This window comes from Impatiens glandulifera, chromosome 2, assembly GCF_907164915.1.
Source record: "Impatiens glandulifera chromosome 2, dImpGla2.1, whole genome shotgun sequence".
Classification (NCBI taxonomy): Eukaryota; Viridiplantae; Streptophyta; class Magnoliopsida; order Ericales; family Balsaminaceae; genus Impatiens; species Impatiens glandulifera.
Window position 1 is genome coordinate 13,350,444 of NC_061863.1, and position 17,830 is coordinate 13,368,273.

At 30.7% G+C, this 17,830-nt stretch overlaps 1 protein-coding gene across 1 annotated transcript; it reads left to right on the plus strand.

The window, feature by feature from the left end:
* Window positions 1-13,668: 13,668 nt before the first annotated feature.
* LOC124927323 (amino acid permease 3-like) lies at window positions 13,669-16,572 on the plus strand. The gene is made up of 5 exons (XM_047467720.1): window positions 13,669-13,896; window positions 14,385-14,478; window positions 14,563-14,774; window positions 15,592-15,734; window positions 15,816-16,572. Exons 1-5 carry the CDS (start codon window positions 13,674-13,676, stop codon window positions 16,443-16,445), a joined length of 1,302 nt encoding a protein of 433 aa, XP_047323676.1. The 5' UTR covers window positions 13,669-13,673; the 3' UTR covers window positions 16,446-16,572.
* Window positions 16,573-17,830: the final 1,258 nt, after the last annotated feature.

Below are 17,830 nucleotides of genomic sequence, written 5' to 3' on the forward strand. Positions count from 1 at the left end.
ATACATTAGCCGATTCATCAGTAAGCTTACTATGACATGCGATTTGATGTTGAAGCTTCTAAAGAAAGACCAAAATTTTGTATGGGATGAAAATTGTCAACAAGCTTTTGACAGAATAAAGAATTATTTAAAATCTCCCTCATACTCATGCTGCCCATATTCGGCATTTCTTTCATCCTATACCTTACTATAATAAACATAGTCATGGGAAGCCTGTTGCCTCAAGAAAACGATGACAAACTTGAAACGACTGTGTAATATATCAGTAAAATAATGACTAAGTGTGAACTTAATTACACTTCAGTTACGAAAATATGTTAGGCATTAGCATGAGTCACCAAAAGGTTGAGACACTACATGCAAGCCCATCTCATCAAGTTCGTGTCAAGACTAGACCCGATCCAGCTACTTGTTCAACCGCACTCTTCTGTCACCTAGGCTAGCCAAATGAATGACGATGTTATTCGAATACGACATAGCCTATAAGGTACAAAATTCTATCAAATGAAGGGTTGTTGCAGACTTCTTTACTAACAAACCTATCATTATTTAGTCAAAAGACAAACTCGAAATCCCCGATAAGGGAATTATGAGTATAACATCAGACATATATAAACTAATATTTGATGGAGCTTCCGGAAAACAAGGTTATAATATTAGGATTTTTTATTTGACCCAAAAGGGACGTACAATCTAATATCCATAAAACTCAAATATTCTGTAAGCCATAGAAAGAGAGAGAAAAGCTCTAAATATTTTTAAGGAAACGTGATCGGCACAGGCGGCACTACTCGGCACGATCGGCACAAAGACACGATAGGCACATCAATGACATGATCGGCATAGGCGGCACGATATTGTCTTTTACGATATTATCTTTGAGTCAGAAGTCATAAAATCGGCGCCGAAATCAGCATTGATCAAAGGAAGTGTGATCGGCATAGTAGGCACAACACGATCGGCACGGACGGCACAATAGGCACATGCGGCACAACCCGCTCTGCACGGACAGTTCGATATTGTATTAATCAAAGAAAGCGCGATCGGCACAGGTGGCACGAAATGATCAGCACGGGCGGCACAATAGGCACAGACGACACGACCCGATCTGCACGAACGTCATGATATTGTCTAGCGACGTTCTGTTGTGTAGTTGGTTTTGACTGTTATTTCTGGTTTTTAGTTTTTTTGGCGGCTTTTTTGGATTTTTTGGTTGTCGTTTACTGTGCAGTTTGCTCCTCAATCAGGCTGGTCTGGGTTGGGTGGCTTTCTTGGCTCCTTTATTTTCATCTGCTGCTAAAGATTATTGTTGTTGATTTCTGATACAGGCCTGAATTGTTGATAGTTTCTATGTCATTTGGTTGCTTGCTACGCAGGCTGAGCCACGATGAGCCTCCGCTCGACTAGCCTTCGCTCGACCAGCCTCCTCAACCGAACTAAAAGCATAAGGAAAAATAAAGGGAATATAGAGAAATTGGCTGAAAGAGCTGCCACTTTTTCTAGGTGTCCGACCGGTCACAACATTGCTGATGCAGATGACGTTGACTTCAATACAACTGTTGCATCGACCACTCACATGATTGGTCTATCAACCGGTCGCGCCCATCTCCCGACTCATCTCCCAACTGGCCATGACGCCCCTCGCTTGACCGATCATGTATCCTCCAACCTGACCATCCTGGCTGCTGTCAACCAAACTAGTAGTGCTACTCCTTCGACAGGCCATATCGCTACCACCCTGACCGGTCACGATGCTATTTTTCCAGTCGGACTCACCTCATCCACTATGGCATGTCACGACATCCCCACCCCGACCGCTCAAATTCCCGATAAGTCGTGGACCATGGGATTAAATGAAATCACATATATGGAGGGCATTAGGAACCAAATTCTCAAATCTCTCGCCTAGTTCCAAAGGCATGAACTTGTCATGACTAATGAAAGGAGCGAGCAAATCATTTGTCAATTCAAAATTCGATTCAAGCAAGATTGGAACTCATTCGACAAAACCGAATACGAGGAAATCATTTTGCGGTCAGTTAGTGTCACGAGGGAGTTCTACAAGTGCACCAAAACCTACGCCTACACTACACAAACAAATGCAAACCGATCATGGCAAACCAATAAGGTTTGGGGGAAAATGGGACAGTTAATGGAGGCAAGCTCAATGTGGATCCTAGCCTAAAAATTAAAATGCTCGAACACCCGCTCCAAATCGAACTCCCCTTATAAATTGAAGAGGAATGCATCAACGATTGGAAGCGAGTTGTCGTCGGTCACTTCATGGGCACCCACAAGGCCCCATTCTGAGCAATCAAGGCCGCCCTTTTCCGACAATGGAGCAAAAAGGGACTTAAAAAGTCAAAGTCAACGATTTTATCTATTTCTTCCTCACTTTTGGCATGGAGATCGAAGCCCAAGCCATTGCCGACTTAGATTTCACCTTAATGTTCAGCTTATGTTTGAAGCTTGTCAAATGGAATGAAGAAATGGACATCAATAGCAAACTACCACAATACGAACAAGTGTGAGTGAGACTAAGAAACATTCCACCGCACCTTTGTAATGTCAAAGCACTTGCCTACCTCACCGGACTCATTGGAAAGCTGCTTAAGCTCGATCCCAACTTTAACTCGTTTGAACAAGTCACGTTTGCCCGTGTTTGCATTGAGATCGATTCAACAAGTACAAAACCGGAAAAATTCGAGTTAAGATGTCGGAATGGAAACATGGCTGTCATTGAGGTCATGTACGAGCAATCGGAAAAAGAGAACGGGAAAAAGCAAAAGAAACCCATGGCCACCCCCGAACAAGAGAATCTCAAGGTGGTTAAGAAATCCTTTATCGAAATTCTCAAAACAAATGAAAACCACAACGAACATGTGAACGAGAACCAAACTAATCTCGATTCCACCGAGCCTAAAACTGAGGCCCTTTTCCCACTAATTAGGCTCGAAAAGCCTGACGTCGACATTGATGATAGCGAAAGCCAAAACATCTCAAAAACCATGAGCTCCGAAACCAAAGAAAGGCACAATGTTGTCAAAGAAACCACCTTAAGGGAAACAACTCATACGTTCAACTCCAAACTCAAGCCCAAAAGAAAAAGAGTGATAAGAGAAGCTAGCGAAGAAAAAGAAGCCGGAACTCTATCCAGAAATATATCCCAAAAAGACATAAGAGTGACAAGAAAGAAGGAAAGAAAGAACAAGGGCAAAGACAAGAGAGACGAGTCCGAGGAAATCAACCAATATCGTCTTGTTTTAGTTGATTGATTGTTAGTTTCATTCCTTATTCACTTTTGTACTATGATTTCATGTCCGTGTGCGTTTCTTAGGCCAACTGTGAATTTCTTATGGCCGTCATGTGTTGACTTTGAGCAAATTGTTGTAAGCTCAATTTCAGCTCTTGTACTCATTTTACCCTTTTCGGGTTTTTTTAATTAATAGAGTAATCTATTTCTCAAAAAAAATATTCTATAACCAATAATGTGGTCGAATGCGAGGCATGCCTCTCGGGTCTCAAATTGGCATATGAAAAAGGGGCAAACAAGCTAGAAATCATTGGTGACTTTAACTTGGTTATATCACAAGCCAATGTCACTTGACAAATGAAAGGGGAAAACTTAAAACCCTACCATTCTTACCTGACCAAACTCATGAACAAATTTGATCAAGAATAATTTGTTCACGCTCCAAGAAGCCAAAACTGTTTCGCGGATGCCCTTGTTACTTTGGCAGCCATGAATCAAATTCCTAACGGAATTAAAGTCAAACCATAAAAAATCAAACAAAACCAACGACATGCTTTTGAAAGGGAAGCAGTAACTTCCTGTGAGAATGTTGTTAAACCCTAGTACGATACTCTCCAAAAGTATATCGAGTACGGAGAATATCCTTCTCAGTTCCGAGAAAAGGAACGATGAATGTTACGCTAGTATTCCACCAACTATTCTTGGATCGCCAATAGGATTTACCGTCAATCTTTCGACAGTCAAAACATGCTCTACATAGATAATCCTAAATCCAAGAGGGTCATGGAAGAAGTACATGCAGGAACATGCGGCCCACACATGAACGGATGACTTTAGCTAAGAAAATACTTTGTTTAGGATATTAATGGCAAAACCTCGAACAAGAATGTGTGATCCATGTAAGGAGCTATCATTAGTGTCAAATCTATAATAACCTATAGCATACACCAGCCTCGCTCCTGTACAATATGACATTTCCTTGGCCCTTTTCTACATCCATTGATACTAGTATTCCAAATTTCCGTTAGTACTCCTTTGAATTCTTTGTCTTTCATTGAGAAATTAAATAAATTCAGTCTTTTTTCCCTTTCCCAGAAAAATTTCAACGAGGAATGATCAGAGATTCCTGGTTGTAGAACTTGTATCTGGCTTCTTGGATGAGATATGTCTATTTCTCGTTGATCAATCCACGATCAATGGGACTCTTCATCATTTCCTCTAATCCTCTAGTAGCTGACAAGGAAAATAGATTACCTAAACTTGAAAGTTCAATACAGTTGATGTTTCTTCTGATGCATTCATTGAAGTCCAACATTTATTGCATGATCCCTATTTTCGGTTCTCTATTTTGGATGAATCTGGTGATATTAAAGTCTCCCATTAAGATCCAAGGCTCATCATCATCGACTTTACTCTTTATCTCTCTCCATAATTGCCTTCTTTCACTTGCTACATTTCTTCCATATATAGCAACAAAGTAGTGTTTCTCCTTTGTTATCCTACTAACAATCTCCACCATGATGACCTACTTATTGGCGAATAACTTCTTGACCTTAACTAGGCTATTGTTCTAGCCAACTCAGATTATGATGTTATACTCATCTAAATTGTGTATATAAGACCTGTCTCTTCAAAAATGGTATTTACTGACAGTATCAATTTGATTGTGCCTTACTCTCGTCCTCATTATACCCATAATTGTGATTTCCTGTTTTTTAATCATTTTTCTGACTTCCTTCTTTTTGATGAGGTCGTTGAGACCATAATATTCCAGGTCATTATATTCATGAAGAAATGTTGACAATGTTCTTACTCCTTCATTTCCTTTTCCCTACAATCTTTCTCCATATTTATGGTTTGTATGGAATTTAAGGTCTAGGATGGTGTCTACCTCTCGTCTGTGTTGGGACCTGAACCATTTCGTTAGAAGAGGAGTTGGAAATTCCTTTGCCTACAGGTTTCCCTTCTCTACCATTTTTGTTTCCTTTGGTGCTTCGGCTTGCCCTTCCACATTTTCCTTTCTTGCTTTCCTCTTTTTGTGTTTGATTTCCTTTTGTTCCTTCACCTGAGTTTTGAACTGTTTTTCCTTTGGCATTGTTTTCTTTTTCTGCTTGTTTTTTCACCAATTTTTCATTTGCATTTGGGAACCTTTTGTTGCTTGACTTCTCCATTCTACTTTTATTGTTCCTGGTTTGCTTTTTAGCTGGTCATTGATTTAGGGTATCTCACTATATAATGTTTAAAGGTATTATAGTTTATGCATTTATACGATCGTCATTCATAGTTTATTCCCATCTTGGTAGCATTGCCTTTCAATCCACCACTGTAATTTCATCGGGGAGAATGCTCTTGGGTTGAACTTCAATGTTCATCCTAGCGTATGTGAGATTTTCATTTTCCTCAGTGATTTTGTCTATCTATAACGGGTTTCTGAGAAGACTAGCAAAATGGCTTAAGGCTTTCGCGTTGTACATGTGGGATGGGATATTAAGCAGTTTGAGCTAGATTTCCTCTAATTCTTTTGGAATATTGTTATAGTTCGTACCCTCCTTCCATTTTTTGAGCTTCATGCATTCTTTCCCCACGTGCAAATGTCCAGGCTCTAGAATTTTTTCAAGATTTACCTCTTAATTAAACTTTAGGAAATACATGTCGTGACTGTTAGAGTTGACTTTTATCAAACCTACTTTTTCCCATCGCTTCATGAGTTCTTCCTTGGTAGCTTCGAAAATGGTAGGTTCTTTCCCAATATAATTACCCACTATCACATGTTCTCATGATCGAACACATTTTTCTTCCACGTCAGATGTAATGCACCTAGGAAAATATGTCCATTTGCTTTAAATGCACCTAGGGAAATATGTCCATTTTTAAGATTTTGCTTTTGCTTTCACTTTCATTTGTTATGATTTGGTCGTCTTTGTCTATGGATTCTTTTTTTAGACTTGATCAACCTGCTAATTTGGATTCTTCTTTAGAGTATAAACTTTTGTCTTGGTACATTTTATCAATTCTTTCATTGTGTTGACTGACCTGCTAACAATAACGTCATACTCCACTTTTTTTAGTAGGTTCCAATATTGGAGGTAGTGCATGTTTAGTTGAATAGTGAATTGAGCACTTTCTTTATTGAGAATCATTTCTCCATTATTAGCTTGCATCAACATCCTTGTAATTTGGTTTCTCAGCCCTTTAAGGTTTTCTCTCTCATTGAAACCCACCCCCAGTTAACTTTTACTTTCTCTTGAGTTTCCCATATTTCTCCTACATTTTTGTTTCTTGCATTATTCTTACCTTTGTTTCCAACTTTGATTTCTTCCAGACCAGTATTATTTCCCTTTTGTTCCCCTATGCTTTCTTTTTTCTTTCTGGTCCCCACTGTTTTTATTTTGTTTTCCTTATTTTCCTTGTTACATACTCGTTTTCTCGGATTGATTCTGATTCCCAAAAGAATCAGCAACAAATTCATTTGAAAAAGTTTGTTTATTTGGACAATCATTATGTATTTGATTTTTTCTCTTATCCCCGTTGATATTCATATTAACAAAATTATCGAAGGCTATAGTGGAAAAAGGCATATCTAGAGCTTTTCTAGAGTTGACATCGTTGCTCTTACTCACGAATTCAGGGGTGACATCCTTTCCTTCTTTAGCTAGAGTGTCTTTGTTTTTATGAGTAGTAATAGAGTGTGTGCCCCTCTTTCCTTCCTGTTGGTAATCTGCATCCTGGACTTTCTTTGAGTGAGTGGAGTAGGAATTCGATACCTCATGTGCCTATTTGAGAAAATTGGTCAGGCTTGAGCCAATGGTTGATAAAGAAGAGAGATTCCTTACTACAAAAGCCTTCATGTTTCCTAATGTTGATTCGAAGTGGAAAAAGCAGACGGATTCCTAATTAGAGAAGAAATAGACAAGAAATTAGTATATGTAATATTCTGCAGAATAGTGAACTTATGCACTACAAAAATCGAGAATGTTTCCTGATGTCGATCAAGATGTCGACCGAGATAGATAGTCGACCGAGAGTAAAACCACAGTTGGCTATGAGTGACCGAGAGTGCGACCACAGTTTATGAGATTGACTAAGAAAGATCGCTCCAAGTGACCAAGGGAGCAACCGAGAGCAACCAGAAGGGACTTCTAACGCTTACTGTGACAGCGAAAAGCGACTATATATTTTTGGATGCGGCTACAAGAAGCGACAATTGTTAGTCGACGCTTTGAGAGAACAAGTAAATAGTGGCGCTTATAGCGATGCACGATCAGTATGATTCAAACCCTAATTGCGCTTGCGAATGATCTGACTGGGGATTCCGCGGGGTAGTTGATCATGTCGTTCATGGCAATCGTGTCATTCTTGTCAGCGATTGTGTTGTATCGACCATGTCGCTCGTGCCGATTGTGTTTGAATCGACAAACTATGTTTCTTGCTTTTCCGGTGATGTGATTGAATTTATGATTTGTTATTATTGTTGAGTGGAATGATGTGCATGTTCTTGATGAAGAATTTCAAGAATTTGTCACCAGAAAATTTTGCCGGAAAATTCTCGCCAAACATCTCTTGAGCTTTATTTTTATTTAATTTAAATAAAGAATTTCTAAAAAATCAAATTGTAATTTGATTATTACATGTCTCGAATTATTCAAATTTAAACCCAAATGAATTATTTTTAATTAATTCAAAAGTTATCAAGATTATTTTAAATAATTAAAATAATATTTTATTTTAAAAATATTTCTAACACGCAAACCGAAGTTGATATTCTCGAACCTTGAACTTCCCCAAAACTAAAGAGTTTTCTAGGGTTACAGAGAGAATTATTATGAGACTCGCATTTCTAGTCATATCATTTATTTATTTATTATATTTTAATTTAATTTATAATATTTAAGTTAATATTTTATTTTAATATTTTAAATTAGTATGTTTAGTTTTAATTATATATTATATTTATAAAATTAAATAGTTTATTAATTTAATGAGAATATAAATAGATTTAGATAAAATGTTAATGAAAAATTTAGTAGCTTAGGTTATTAGACTAATTGTGTTTCGTGTGTGTATTTGTACTTGTGTCGTGTCCGTATCGACTCGTAACCGTGTTACGATCATATAAACTCATAATCATGATGTGATCATGTCGTCTCGTGTTTGTTTACGTCTCGTGTTTATGTCGTAATCATGAGCTGTGTCGTCTCGTGTTTGTTTCGTGAGATAATATTGTATCATGTCATTCCGTACTAATATTGTGTTGGATTGTATTGATTCGTGTTGATCTAACTCATTGGCCAGCTCTACACATAACTCATAAGATATAATTATGAAATTTGATAATATAAGAACTTTGAAAATCTTAACAATAAATTTGCAAGAGATATTATTGAATTATTATTTAGTTACCTAGTGGGTGTTTGGGACTATATAAGAATTCACTTTCATAAGATATTTTTGCTATTTCCACATTTATATTGACATTTTGAACACTTTTGAAAATTTAGTGTAACTAATTTTGATGAGTTTGTTTTTATGTTAAAAAATAGAGTATTTTAACAAATTCTCTTGTCATGTCTATTATAGAGAATAAAATTTATCTAGAGTAATTTGTTCTTGTGTTTAAAATATTTTCAAATAAGTGATTTAATTACATATAAATTTATTCATAGTATTTTTCTAGTTTCCTTTCTATATACTAATTAACATGATACTTCAAAAGTAAAAATTATTTAAATTTATGACAATGTTTTTTTTATAAGTATCTGGTTTTATCCAAAAGTTTGCAGGAATAATGATTTTTATAATTTGGACATACTAGTTTTTTCAACCAATTTTCATTAATGTCTAGTTTTACATTTATTATTGATTATTATTATGTCGTTTATATTTAACTCACGAGAGGTTATATGTCGTATTCACAAGTAACGACATTGCTTCCACAATATAGGGATATAGTAATCATAATATAAATTTATTGTTTCAATGAAAAAACAATATATATAGAATATAATAAATAATGAATCAATTTTTTTTTTTATAATAATTACAACTTAGTCCAAGATTTTCATAAAAAAAAAATGTTACAGCTACACTAACACACATTTGTCATCATGCCTTGAAGGCATGCATGTTTGATATAGTATTTAGATTACTTGAGAATAATTATATTATTTGATGAGAGAGTGTTTTATATAGGTCAAATGACTATACATTTTTTAAATGTTGTTTTAAAATATTATAAATAATAAATATAATATTTCAATATTAAAATATTTTACGTTGAATAATTAGTTGGTATTAACTTGATATTCATCATTTATTAAAGTGGTCAAAGTCAAAATCTCATTTTGAAAAAGATAATTATCAGCATCATCTAAATTTGAAAAGAAATTTATTTTTTCATCTACTTTATACATTTGTTATTATTATTTAAAAACATTACATCAATTTAAACCACATTTTCATATTAAATTCAAACAAACTAACTTTCACTTTTCAACTTTTTTTCAAAAATATTATCACCAATATATTAATACATACCAATAAAACAAATCAATATTCAAAATAAGATAAAAAAAAAAAACTTATATTATATTGGCATAGAGATTTGTTTGATTAAATATTAAATTCAAATAAATGGTTTTTATATACTTTTTTATCATTAGCAAGACGATACATGAATATACTATTCACATTTATATTAACAAATCACAAATTTTTGAAAAATTAAAATAAAACACTCCATTTCTCGATAAATTATTATCCAGTAAGCTTCCACGTAGAATAGGAATCACATTTAAAAAGAGAACAAATATAGATTTTGGACCTTAAAAGAGAAATTATTTTCCATTCTTTATCATTTTTAACTTTAATATCTATTAAAATTATTTATAATTAATTGTGATGCTCATTGCTATAAAATATTACTTGCTAAAAAAAGGGGGTCAATTGTATATGTCATACTAGACCTAAAGCAAAACAACTTTAGTTATATAAAGATCATATTATTTATTTTTAGATTGTGATTGAAAAACATATAATAGTTTAATTGATTAAATTCATTATAATATATTATAATCATTAAATATTAAATCTAAAATAATTTTAAAAAAATCATATAGATCACGTTGTGTTTTAGATGCATTTGGTTGCAATATAAACATTTATGTTTTTTTATTATTTTTATCGCTACGATTAATCAACAAATATCATATTTATATATATATATATATATATATATATATATATATATATATATATATATATATATATAAATTTTTTTAAAATTTTGATCACGTGTCATAAAATAACACTAATAAACAAAGAAAGAACAAATATAAAAATAATCCTCGCTATAATAAGAAAGAGCTCAATAAAACAATCTTTAATTTATAAAGTTTTTTTTACTAAGTTTTTTCAACTTAATTTGTTGATATTCTTTCTTATTTGTTCTTGTACTTTATTTTATTGAAATGAAATAAACATTAAAAAAAATTAATTACTATGAATTTAGATGAGAATTCAAAAAGAAGTTCTTACATCTTATCTCAAATTAATTACTCAAATCATGTAGGTAACTCATTTTAGATTATTAGAAATCAAGAAAATAACTTGTTTAGATTATTAGACCTCCAGTAATATAAGGATTCTTTGGATATTTGGATTTACATTACAATTATAATTAATTTAATTAAAAAAAATATAAATTATTTTAAATAATCAATTAATTAACAGTTTTATAGTATCGATCCTGGTTAGTTTGGACTTAAAAGTGACTGTTTTGACATTTAGGTCTCATGATATTTTGTTCTTATCTCATTATCTTATATTCTTAAATAATTTGAGATTTTGTTTATTTATTATGTATTTGACTAAATTTAAAAGTGGTCAACTAAACATTTTCCATAATTTTGAAAAAGATGTAATTCATGACAAATCACTTAAAATAATAAGTGTTATTTATTAATATTATCTCTTACTGATTATCTTCATAATTGATGGACTGAAAATAATAAAGTCAGTGAATATATGAAATATATATATATATGTATCACTTAACCTAATAACAACAATTGTTTCTATACATATCATAGAAGAAAAAACAGGACCAAAAAAATACCTAGTATCATTCATCTATAATGTTGTAATTATAAATCAATACTAACAAACAAAAGAAAATAAAAAATCAACAAACACTAATGTAAAAACAAATTTAATTATAGACACTATAATTGAGTTGCATGGGAAAATTTTATTTTGCTAAAAGAATTATTTTATTATTATTAGGTTGTTATATTATTAAACTATCAATCTAGTACTTTGACTTGAAACAATTCATCACACTAGACATGAAGTTAAATATTTATTTTAGTTTTACATATATTTAATATATAAATAAATAGAATAATCAATTTAACCAAAATTATTTTTAAATTATAACAATGTCAAGTCTTATTAAAATATTAATAAAAATTAGTCTATACATATTTAATGACATAAATACAGTTATATATTAAAATAAGTATATAACTATATGAGAAGTTAGTAATAATGTCTATTGTCTAAAATATTTTAACTGCATGTCTCAGTCCATTTATTGGTATTGATTTCTGCTATATATATATATATATATATATATATATATATATATATATATATATATATATATATATATATATATATATATATATATATATATATATATATATATATATATATATATATATATATATATATATATATATATATATATATATATATATATATATATATATATATATATATATATATATATATATAATATTCACTTTTATTAATGATAAATTATCTTTATTAAATTAATAATTTTTAATATATATTTTTTATTTGAAATTGATAAAAAAAAAATGTTATTTATCAATTAGAAAAGCAAAACACGTGATAAAGATGGTGGACTTTTTTCGTCCATCTTAAATAGGTTGTGAAAAACCAAGCAGAGTAATAAAATATTTTAAATATATATATTATAATTATATTAATGTTATCACTTAAAATAAATGATTTATATATTTATTTAATTTGAGATGCATTAGTAAAATGTATAACATCTAAACAAAATTAAGGTTAATTGATTTTTGTTTATTTTTAAATGTTAAGTACTTAATTTGATATCCTAACACCACAGTTTATATGTTTACTGTATATTAATTTTGTAACACAAATATATTATTATAATAATGTATAATATTAATTTTATAATTTAAATTAATAAAAAAACATATTTAAATTAGACAAATTTCTTCCTTTATATTTTATAACAATTTAAGGGACTATCTAACATATTTAATATCTAATTCATCAAAGTAGTCCGAGTTCGATTTTATTTAAAAGCGTTTGAGTTTAAATGAATATCATGATTTTGGGTGTTATACTAACTCTCCTTTAATTAAAATATATATATATATATTTAATATCTAATTACTATAATTTGTGTGTCCTTAATTTTGTATTAATAAATATGATTTTAATATTAACTTGAATTTTAATCCATTTATTATTGTTTCACTCACAAAAAAATATCTATTACTTTATTTCTATATATTTAATAAATTTATATTTATCTATTTTTGTTCTCCTTTTTAAATAATTTAATTAATAAAATAATAAAATCTCTCATTATTAATATTATATAAATTTTAGATATATTTGTACAAAAATCAACTTTCAAGATTCTAAAAAAAATATAATAAATTTTAAAATTTATAGTTTACAAATTATGAAAATATATTTATATAAAAATAAACTTTTTTTGTAAGTTTATCTATTATTTTCTTCATTAATAATTATATCAATAATCTTACAAGATTAAAAAAATCTTGATAATATCTTTACATTTTAAGAAAGTAAAAAGATAAGGATACAATAAAGATAGAAAAAAAAGTCAAACAAACAGTTCTTAATCTATTTTTTTTTATTAAGATTGTTTCTTTATATGTATATATATACCACCATTCTTGATAAATTTACAATAAAATTAATGAGTCATCCAAGAAGAAGAAAGTCTATGATTTAATACAAATATAGATGGGTTTCTTTAATAGTTCTTAAATTCATCTAATCATCCATTTCCCAATATAAAATCTGTTATTATTTCTTCATTTTGAGTTCCCATTTTCAAACTCTCTTTTCTCTCCCTCTCTTCAAAAAAACAAAGATGAGCTCCGGCGCCGGAATCGGAAACGGAAACATTCGTAGTTTGGATATTTATAATGATCTTCCGACCAGGGTCAATTCTGATTTAGACGACGATGGCCGTCCAAAAAGAACAGGTATATACATTTGTTGTTACCCACCTAAATGTTTCGAGCATTTATTCTGGGTGTTATTCTAGTTCTCCTTATTTTTGTTTTCGAAGATTCATACATTCCATTTTTCAGGGACACTTTTGATGGCAAGTGCGCATATAGTTACAGCTGTGATCGGATCAGGTGTTTTGTCTTTGGCATGGGCGACCGCACAACTTGGTTGGATTGTCGGTCCGATTGTTCTGTTTATGTTTGCTGTCGTTACTTATTTCACATCTACCCTTCTCGCCTCCTGTTACCGGTCCGGCGACCCGAATACCGGCAAAAGGAACTATACTTACATGGATGCGGTCCGGTCTAATCTAGGTATTAATGTCAAAACTCATTAAATATTTACTTTCTCTTGGAAAAGATAAAATTTTGACAAAAAAAAATTAAAAAAAAATTAAGATTTTGGTAATTTGAATAAATTTATAAAAATATTATTAACATTTAATTTTTTTTAATAAATCATTAAATAATAATATTAATTTATTTTTTTTAAATGATTTCAAATAACTCATCAATTATAAGTTTAATCTAAATCATTATTCAATTGTACATTTTTGTTGATAGAGAATATTATATAAAGTTAAGCAAATTCTTATCAATCTTGAAATAGAAAATGATGAACAAAAATTAAAATTAAATTGTTTGTGATTAATTAGGTCATATCATATTTAATTTCTTATTTGCTTCAAAATTAAAAAGTCATTGAAAAGTGAAAACATTAAAAGAATCCAATTCACATGCACCTTTAGTTTCTTTTAATAAAATTATATAAAAGTTTGATTTTTTTTTTAATGATTTTTCAGGAGGGTTTCAAGTAAAGTTGTGTGGGATCATTCAATACGTAAACTTATTTGGGATTGTCACTGGTTACACCATTGCATCTGCCACTAGCATGATGTGAGTTTTAATTAATTTATTGTTTTTAATTCCATTTAATATTTATTAAATAAAATATTTATAAACTTATACCAACAAAAACAGGGGAATAAAGAAGTCGATTCTCATCCTTCATGGAGAAAGAATACCTGATCATATGTCAGGCACACCTTACATTTTTCTGTTTGGTGTGATCCAATTATTCTTGTCACAAATTCCAAACTTTGATCAGATAAGCTGGCTATCTATAGTTGCTGCTGTTATGTCTTTTACTTACTCTTCCATTGGTCTTGTTCTTGGAATTGCAAAAGTCGCAGGTAACATTTATTTATTTATTTATTTTTAAATCGCGAATTTGTGTTAATAGACAACTAAGAAGAGTTTATAAGAATAAAATTGACTCATTTTGCCTTTAGTTAGGTCGTTTTAGGTTAGTCGGGTTTATTTGAGATTAATCCTAAATAACTCAAACCAAACTTTTAGGTTAAAAAGGTTTATTTGAGATTAATCCTAAATAACTTTAACCAAACTTTTATGTTATATCGGTTTGCATAGATGTGGGGAGATATCTTCTTTTGGTCTTTTTGGTTTGTAGGTTAGGCTAAAAAGAAAAGGAAAGATTACTTGTTTTAAATAATAGGTATACCATATATTTTTAAATAAATGAATAAAATGTTTTGTTTGACAATTCACTCATGAACTCTTTAATATTGAGTTTTTTTTTATAAATAAAAACTCATTTATTATAAATATATATATTAATTATCTAATCACTTCATTAATCAATCAAAATACTAAAATATTACACTAATTGAATCAACTAAAATTAAAATAAATTATTTTTTCATGAAAAATATTATTTAAAAAAATCCAATAGAAATATAAAACATTATTGTGCCTAACAAATCAATGGTCAAAATTTAGATTCCCAAAAAAACTATTTAAATTAAATAGTGATGTCATAATCGGTGGGATTTGGGTAAGCTTCAAAAGAAAAAAAAAACTAAAAACATGTTTTCTTAGTAACATTTTTGTCAGTTATATTAAACAAGGTCTTATAATTTAAAATAATCAAACTTCAATTTTTCTCAATATAATATGAATAAACTAAGGTGTTATATTTTATATTATTAGCTAATGGACACATTAAAGGAAGTCTTACCGGAATAAGGGTTGGACCAACTGTAACCGAGTCTCAGAAAATATGGAGAAGTTTTCAAGCTCTCGGAGACATTGCCTTCGCATATTCTTTCTCGGTTATCCTACTCGAGATTCAAGTAATTTAAATTCTAAATCTTAAACCCTAAAACATTTTTTTTTATATATATTTGATCGATAATCATTATTAAACAAAACAGGATACAATCAAATCACCTCCATCAGAATCTAAAACAATGAAGAAATCTGCTCTAATCAGTGTTTCCATAACCACAATCTTCTACATGCTCTGCGGCTGCTTCGGATACGCAGCGTTCGGCGATTTGGCGCCTCCAAATCTAATAACAGGAGACGGAAACGTCGGTTTTCACAAGCCATATTGGCTAATCGACATCGCAAATGTAGCCATCGTGGTCCATTTAGTCGGAGCTTATCAAGTTTTCAGCCAACCCTTATTCGCTTTCGTCGAGAAATCAGCATTAAAACGATTCCCCGGAAATAGTTTCATTGCTAAAGAAATGAAAATCGGGAATTTGAAACTTAATCTGCTTAGGTTGGTTTGGAGATCGATGTTTGTTGTGTTGACGACTGGCGTCGCTGTGGGGCTTCCGTTCTTCAATGATATTGTTGGACTTTTTGGTGCGTTTGCGTTTTGGCCATTGACGGTTAATTTCCCTATTCAGATGTATATTGCAAAGAAAAGGATACCTAAGTGGAGTATGAGGTGGGTTTGTTTTCAGGTTTTGAGTTTGGGTTGTTTGTTAATTTCGTTGGCGGCGGCTGTTGGTTCGATTGTTGGTGTTTTGAAAGATCTTAAGCATTCTAATTAAATTCAGTCTTTAAGGGAAGAATGAATATTTGTAGGACGTGTGGGTTTATTTTATGGGGTTGTTTTTAAATATTAACATAATTAAGAACTGTTCATGTTTTATTTGATATTCAGGAGTATTATAATGTTCTCTTTGTAGTGTGTTGTTTTAAACAAATCATATATATATATATGTTATTATTGACTCTTAGTTTATATAACATTTTATGTTTCCTTTTTTTTTTATTAGGAGTTCTTTCTTCTTTTGGGGTTTGAAAATTTGAAACTTGTCATTAATAAATCCATCATTGAATATGTTTTCAATAAAAGATCCCAATTTACAATGCAAGTCTTGGTCAACTTTTTGGAGAAACACTTGTTTACTTCTAATCTTTTATTTAAAACAGTTGAAGTATAAGTTAAGATGGTTTATTAGGTTGATTTTCTACACACACAAAAAAGACGAGTTTCAATGTAAAAGATAACATACATATTGCATTTCGATCCTCGTAAGGATGATTCATGCGTTTAAAAATTGGCATGAAAAATTATTCTATACCTATGGGGTACCGAATAACTATTAGAACATTTATGGGAGAGACACCATTGGTATCGATTTATGGCATGGACGTCTTATAATCCATTGAAATGGAAATTCTCACTCTTAAGGTATAATGCTCAAAAGTTGCAAGTTGTGGAAAATGATAGAGAAAGATCTTGATATGTTAAAGTAGTTTTAATGTAGATAAAAAAAATTTAATGTTATTGTCAAACACAAGGGCATCAGAAACGAAGTTAAACCATGGAGAACATATATGAAGAATGTGTGGTTAAGCTTTATGGATCAAAGAGAAAATTTCCAATTGCATTGGAATGACCCTAGACAAAGTGATTTTCTTCATTGATATCGACGTAGCTGAGATATCTGCACTACACAACCTCGACATTTTGAGCAAATAGTTAGTATGAACAAAAGAAAACGAGTGAGACTGTGGTGACCTAAGTAATTTACTTGGGAATATTTGTACTCTATTTTTCTTGCGTGTAACAATACCCAAGTTTAGAGCATTACATAATACCTTTAATGTAATATCGTAGGACAGAAGACATCCGTTCAAAAAACAAAATTAACAAAAGAAGACACTCCTTTTTGGAGAAGAAACATAACAAGAACATGTTTCAATATAAAACAAATTCCATGAAGAAACCTTGAATAGAAATGAAACGGCCTATTTAGGAATTTTAAAAAATAACTTGTAAAAATAAAATACCTAAAATTGATCAAAATTGTTTTGTTTCATTATAAAACAAGCAATTACTTACCAACCAACTTGAATTCGGTTGGCATTGATGTGTCTATTTTTCTTGTAAATGGTTTTGTGATTTTTTAACTTAATAAATTATGAA

Coding starts and splice junctions, on each gene's coding strand:
- LOC124927323 (XM_047467720.1), top strand. CDS start 13,674: ATGGCAAGTGCGCATATAGTTACAGCTGTGATCGGATCAGGTGTTTTG. Junction 14,479..14,562: donor GCATCTGCCACTAGCATGAT/GTGAGTTTTAAT, acceptor CAACAAAAACAG/GGGAATAAAGAAGTCGATTC. Junction 14,775..15,591: donor TGGAATTGCAAAAGTCGCAG/GTAACATTTATT, acceptor TTATATTATTAG/CTAATGGACACATTAAAGGA.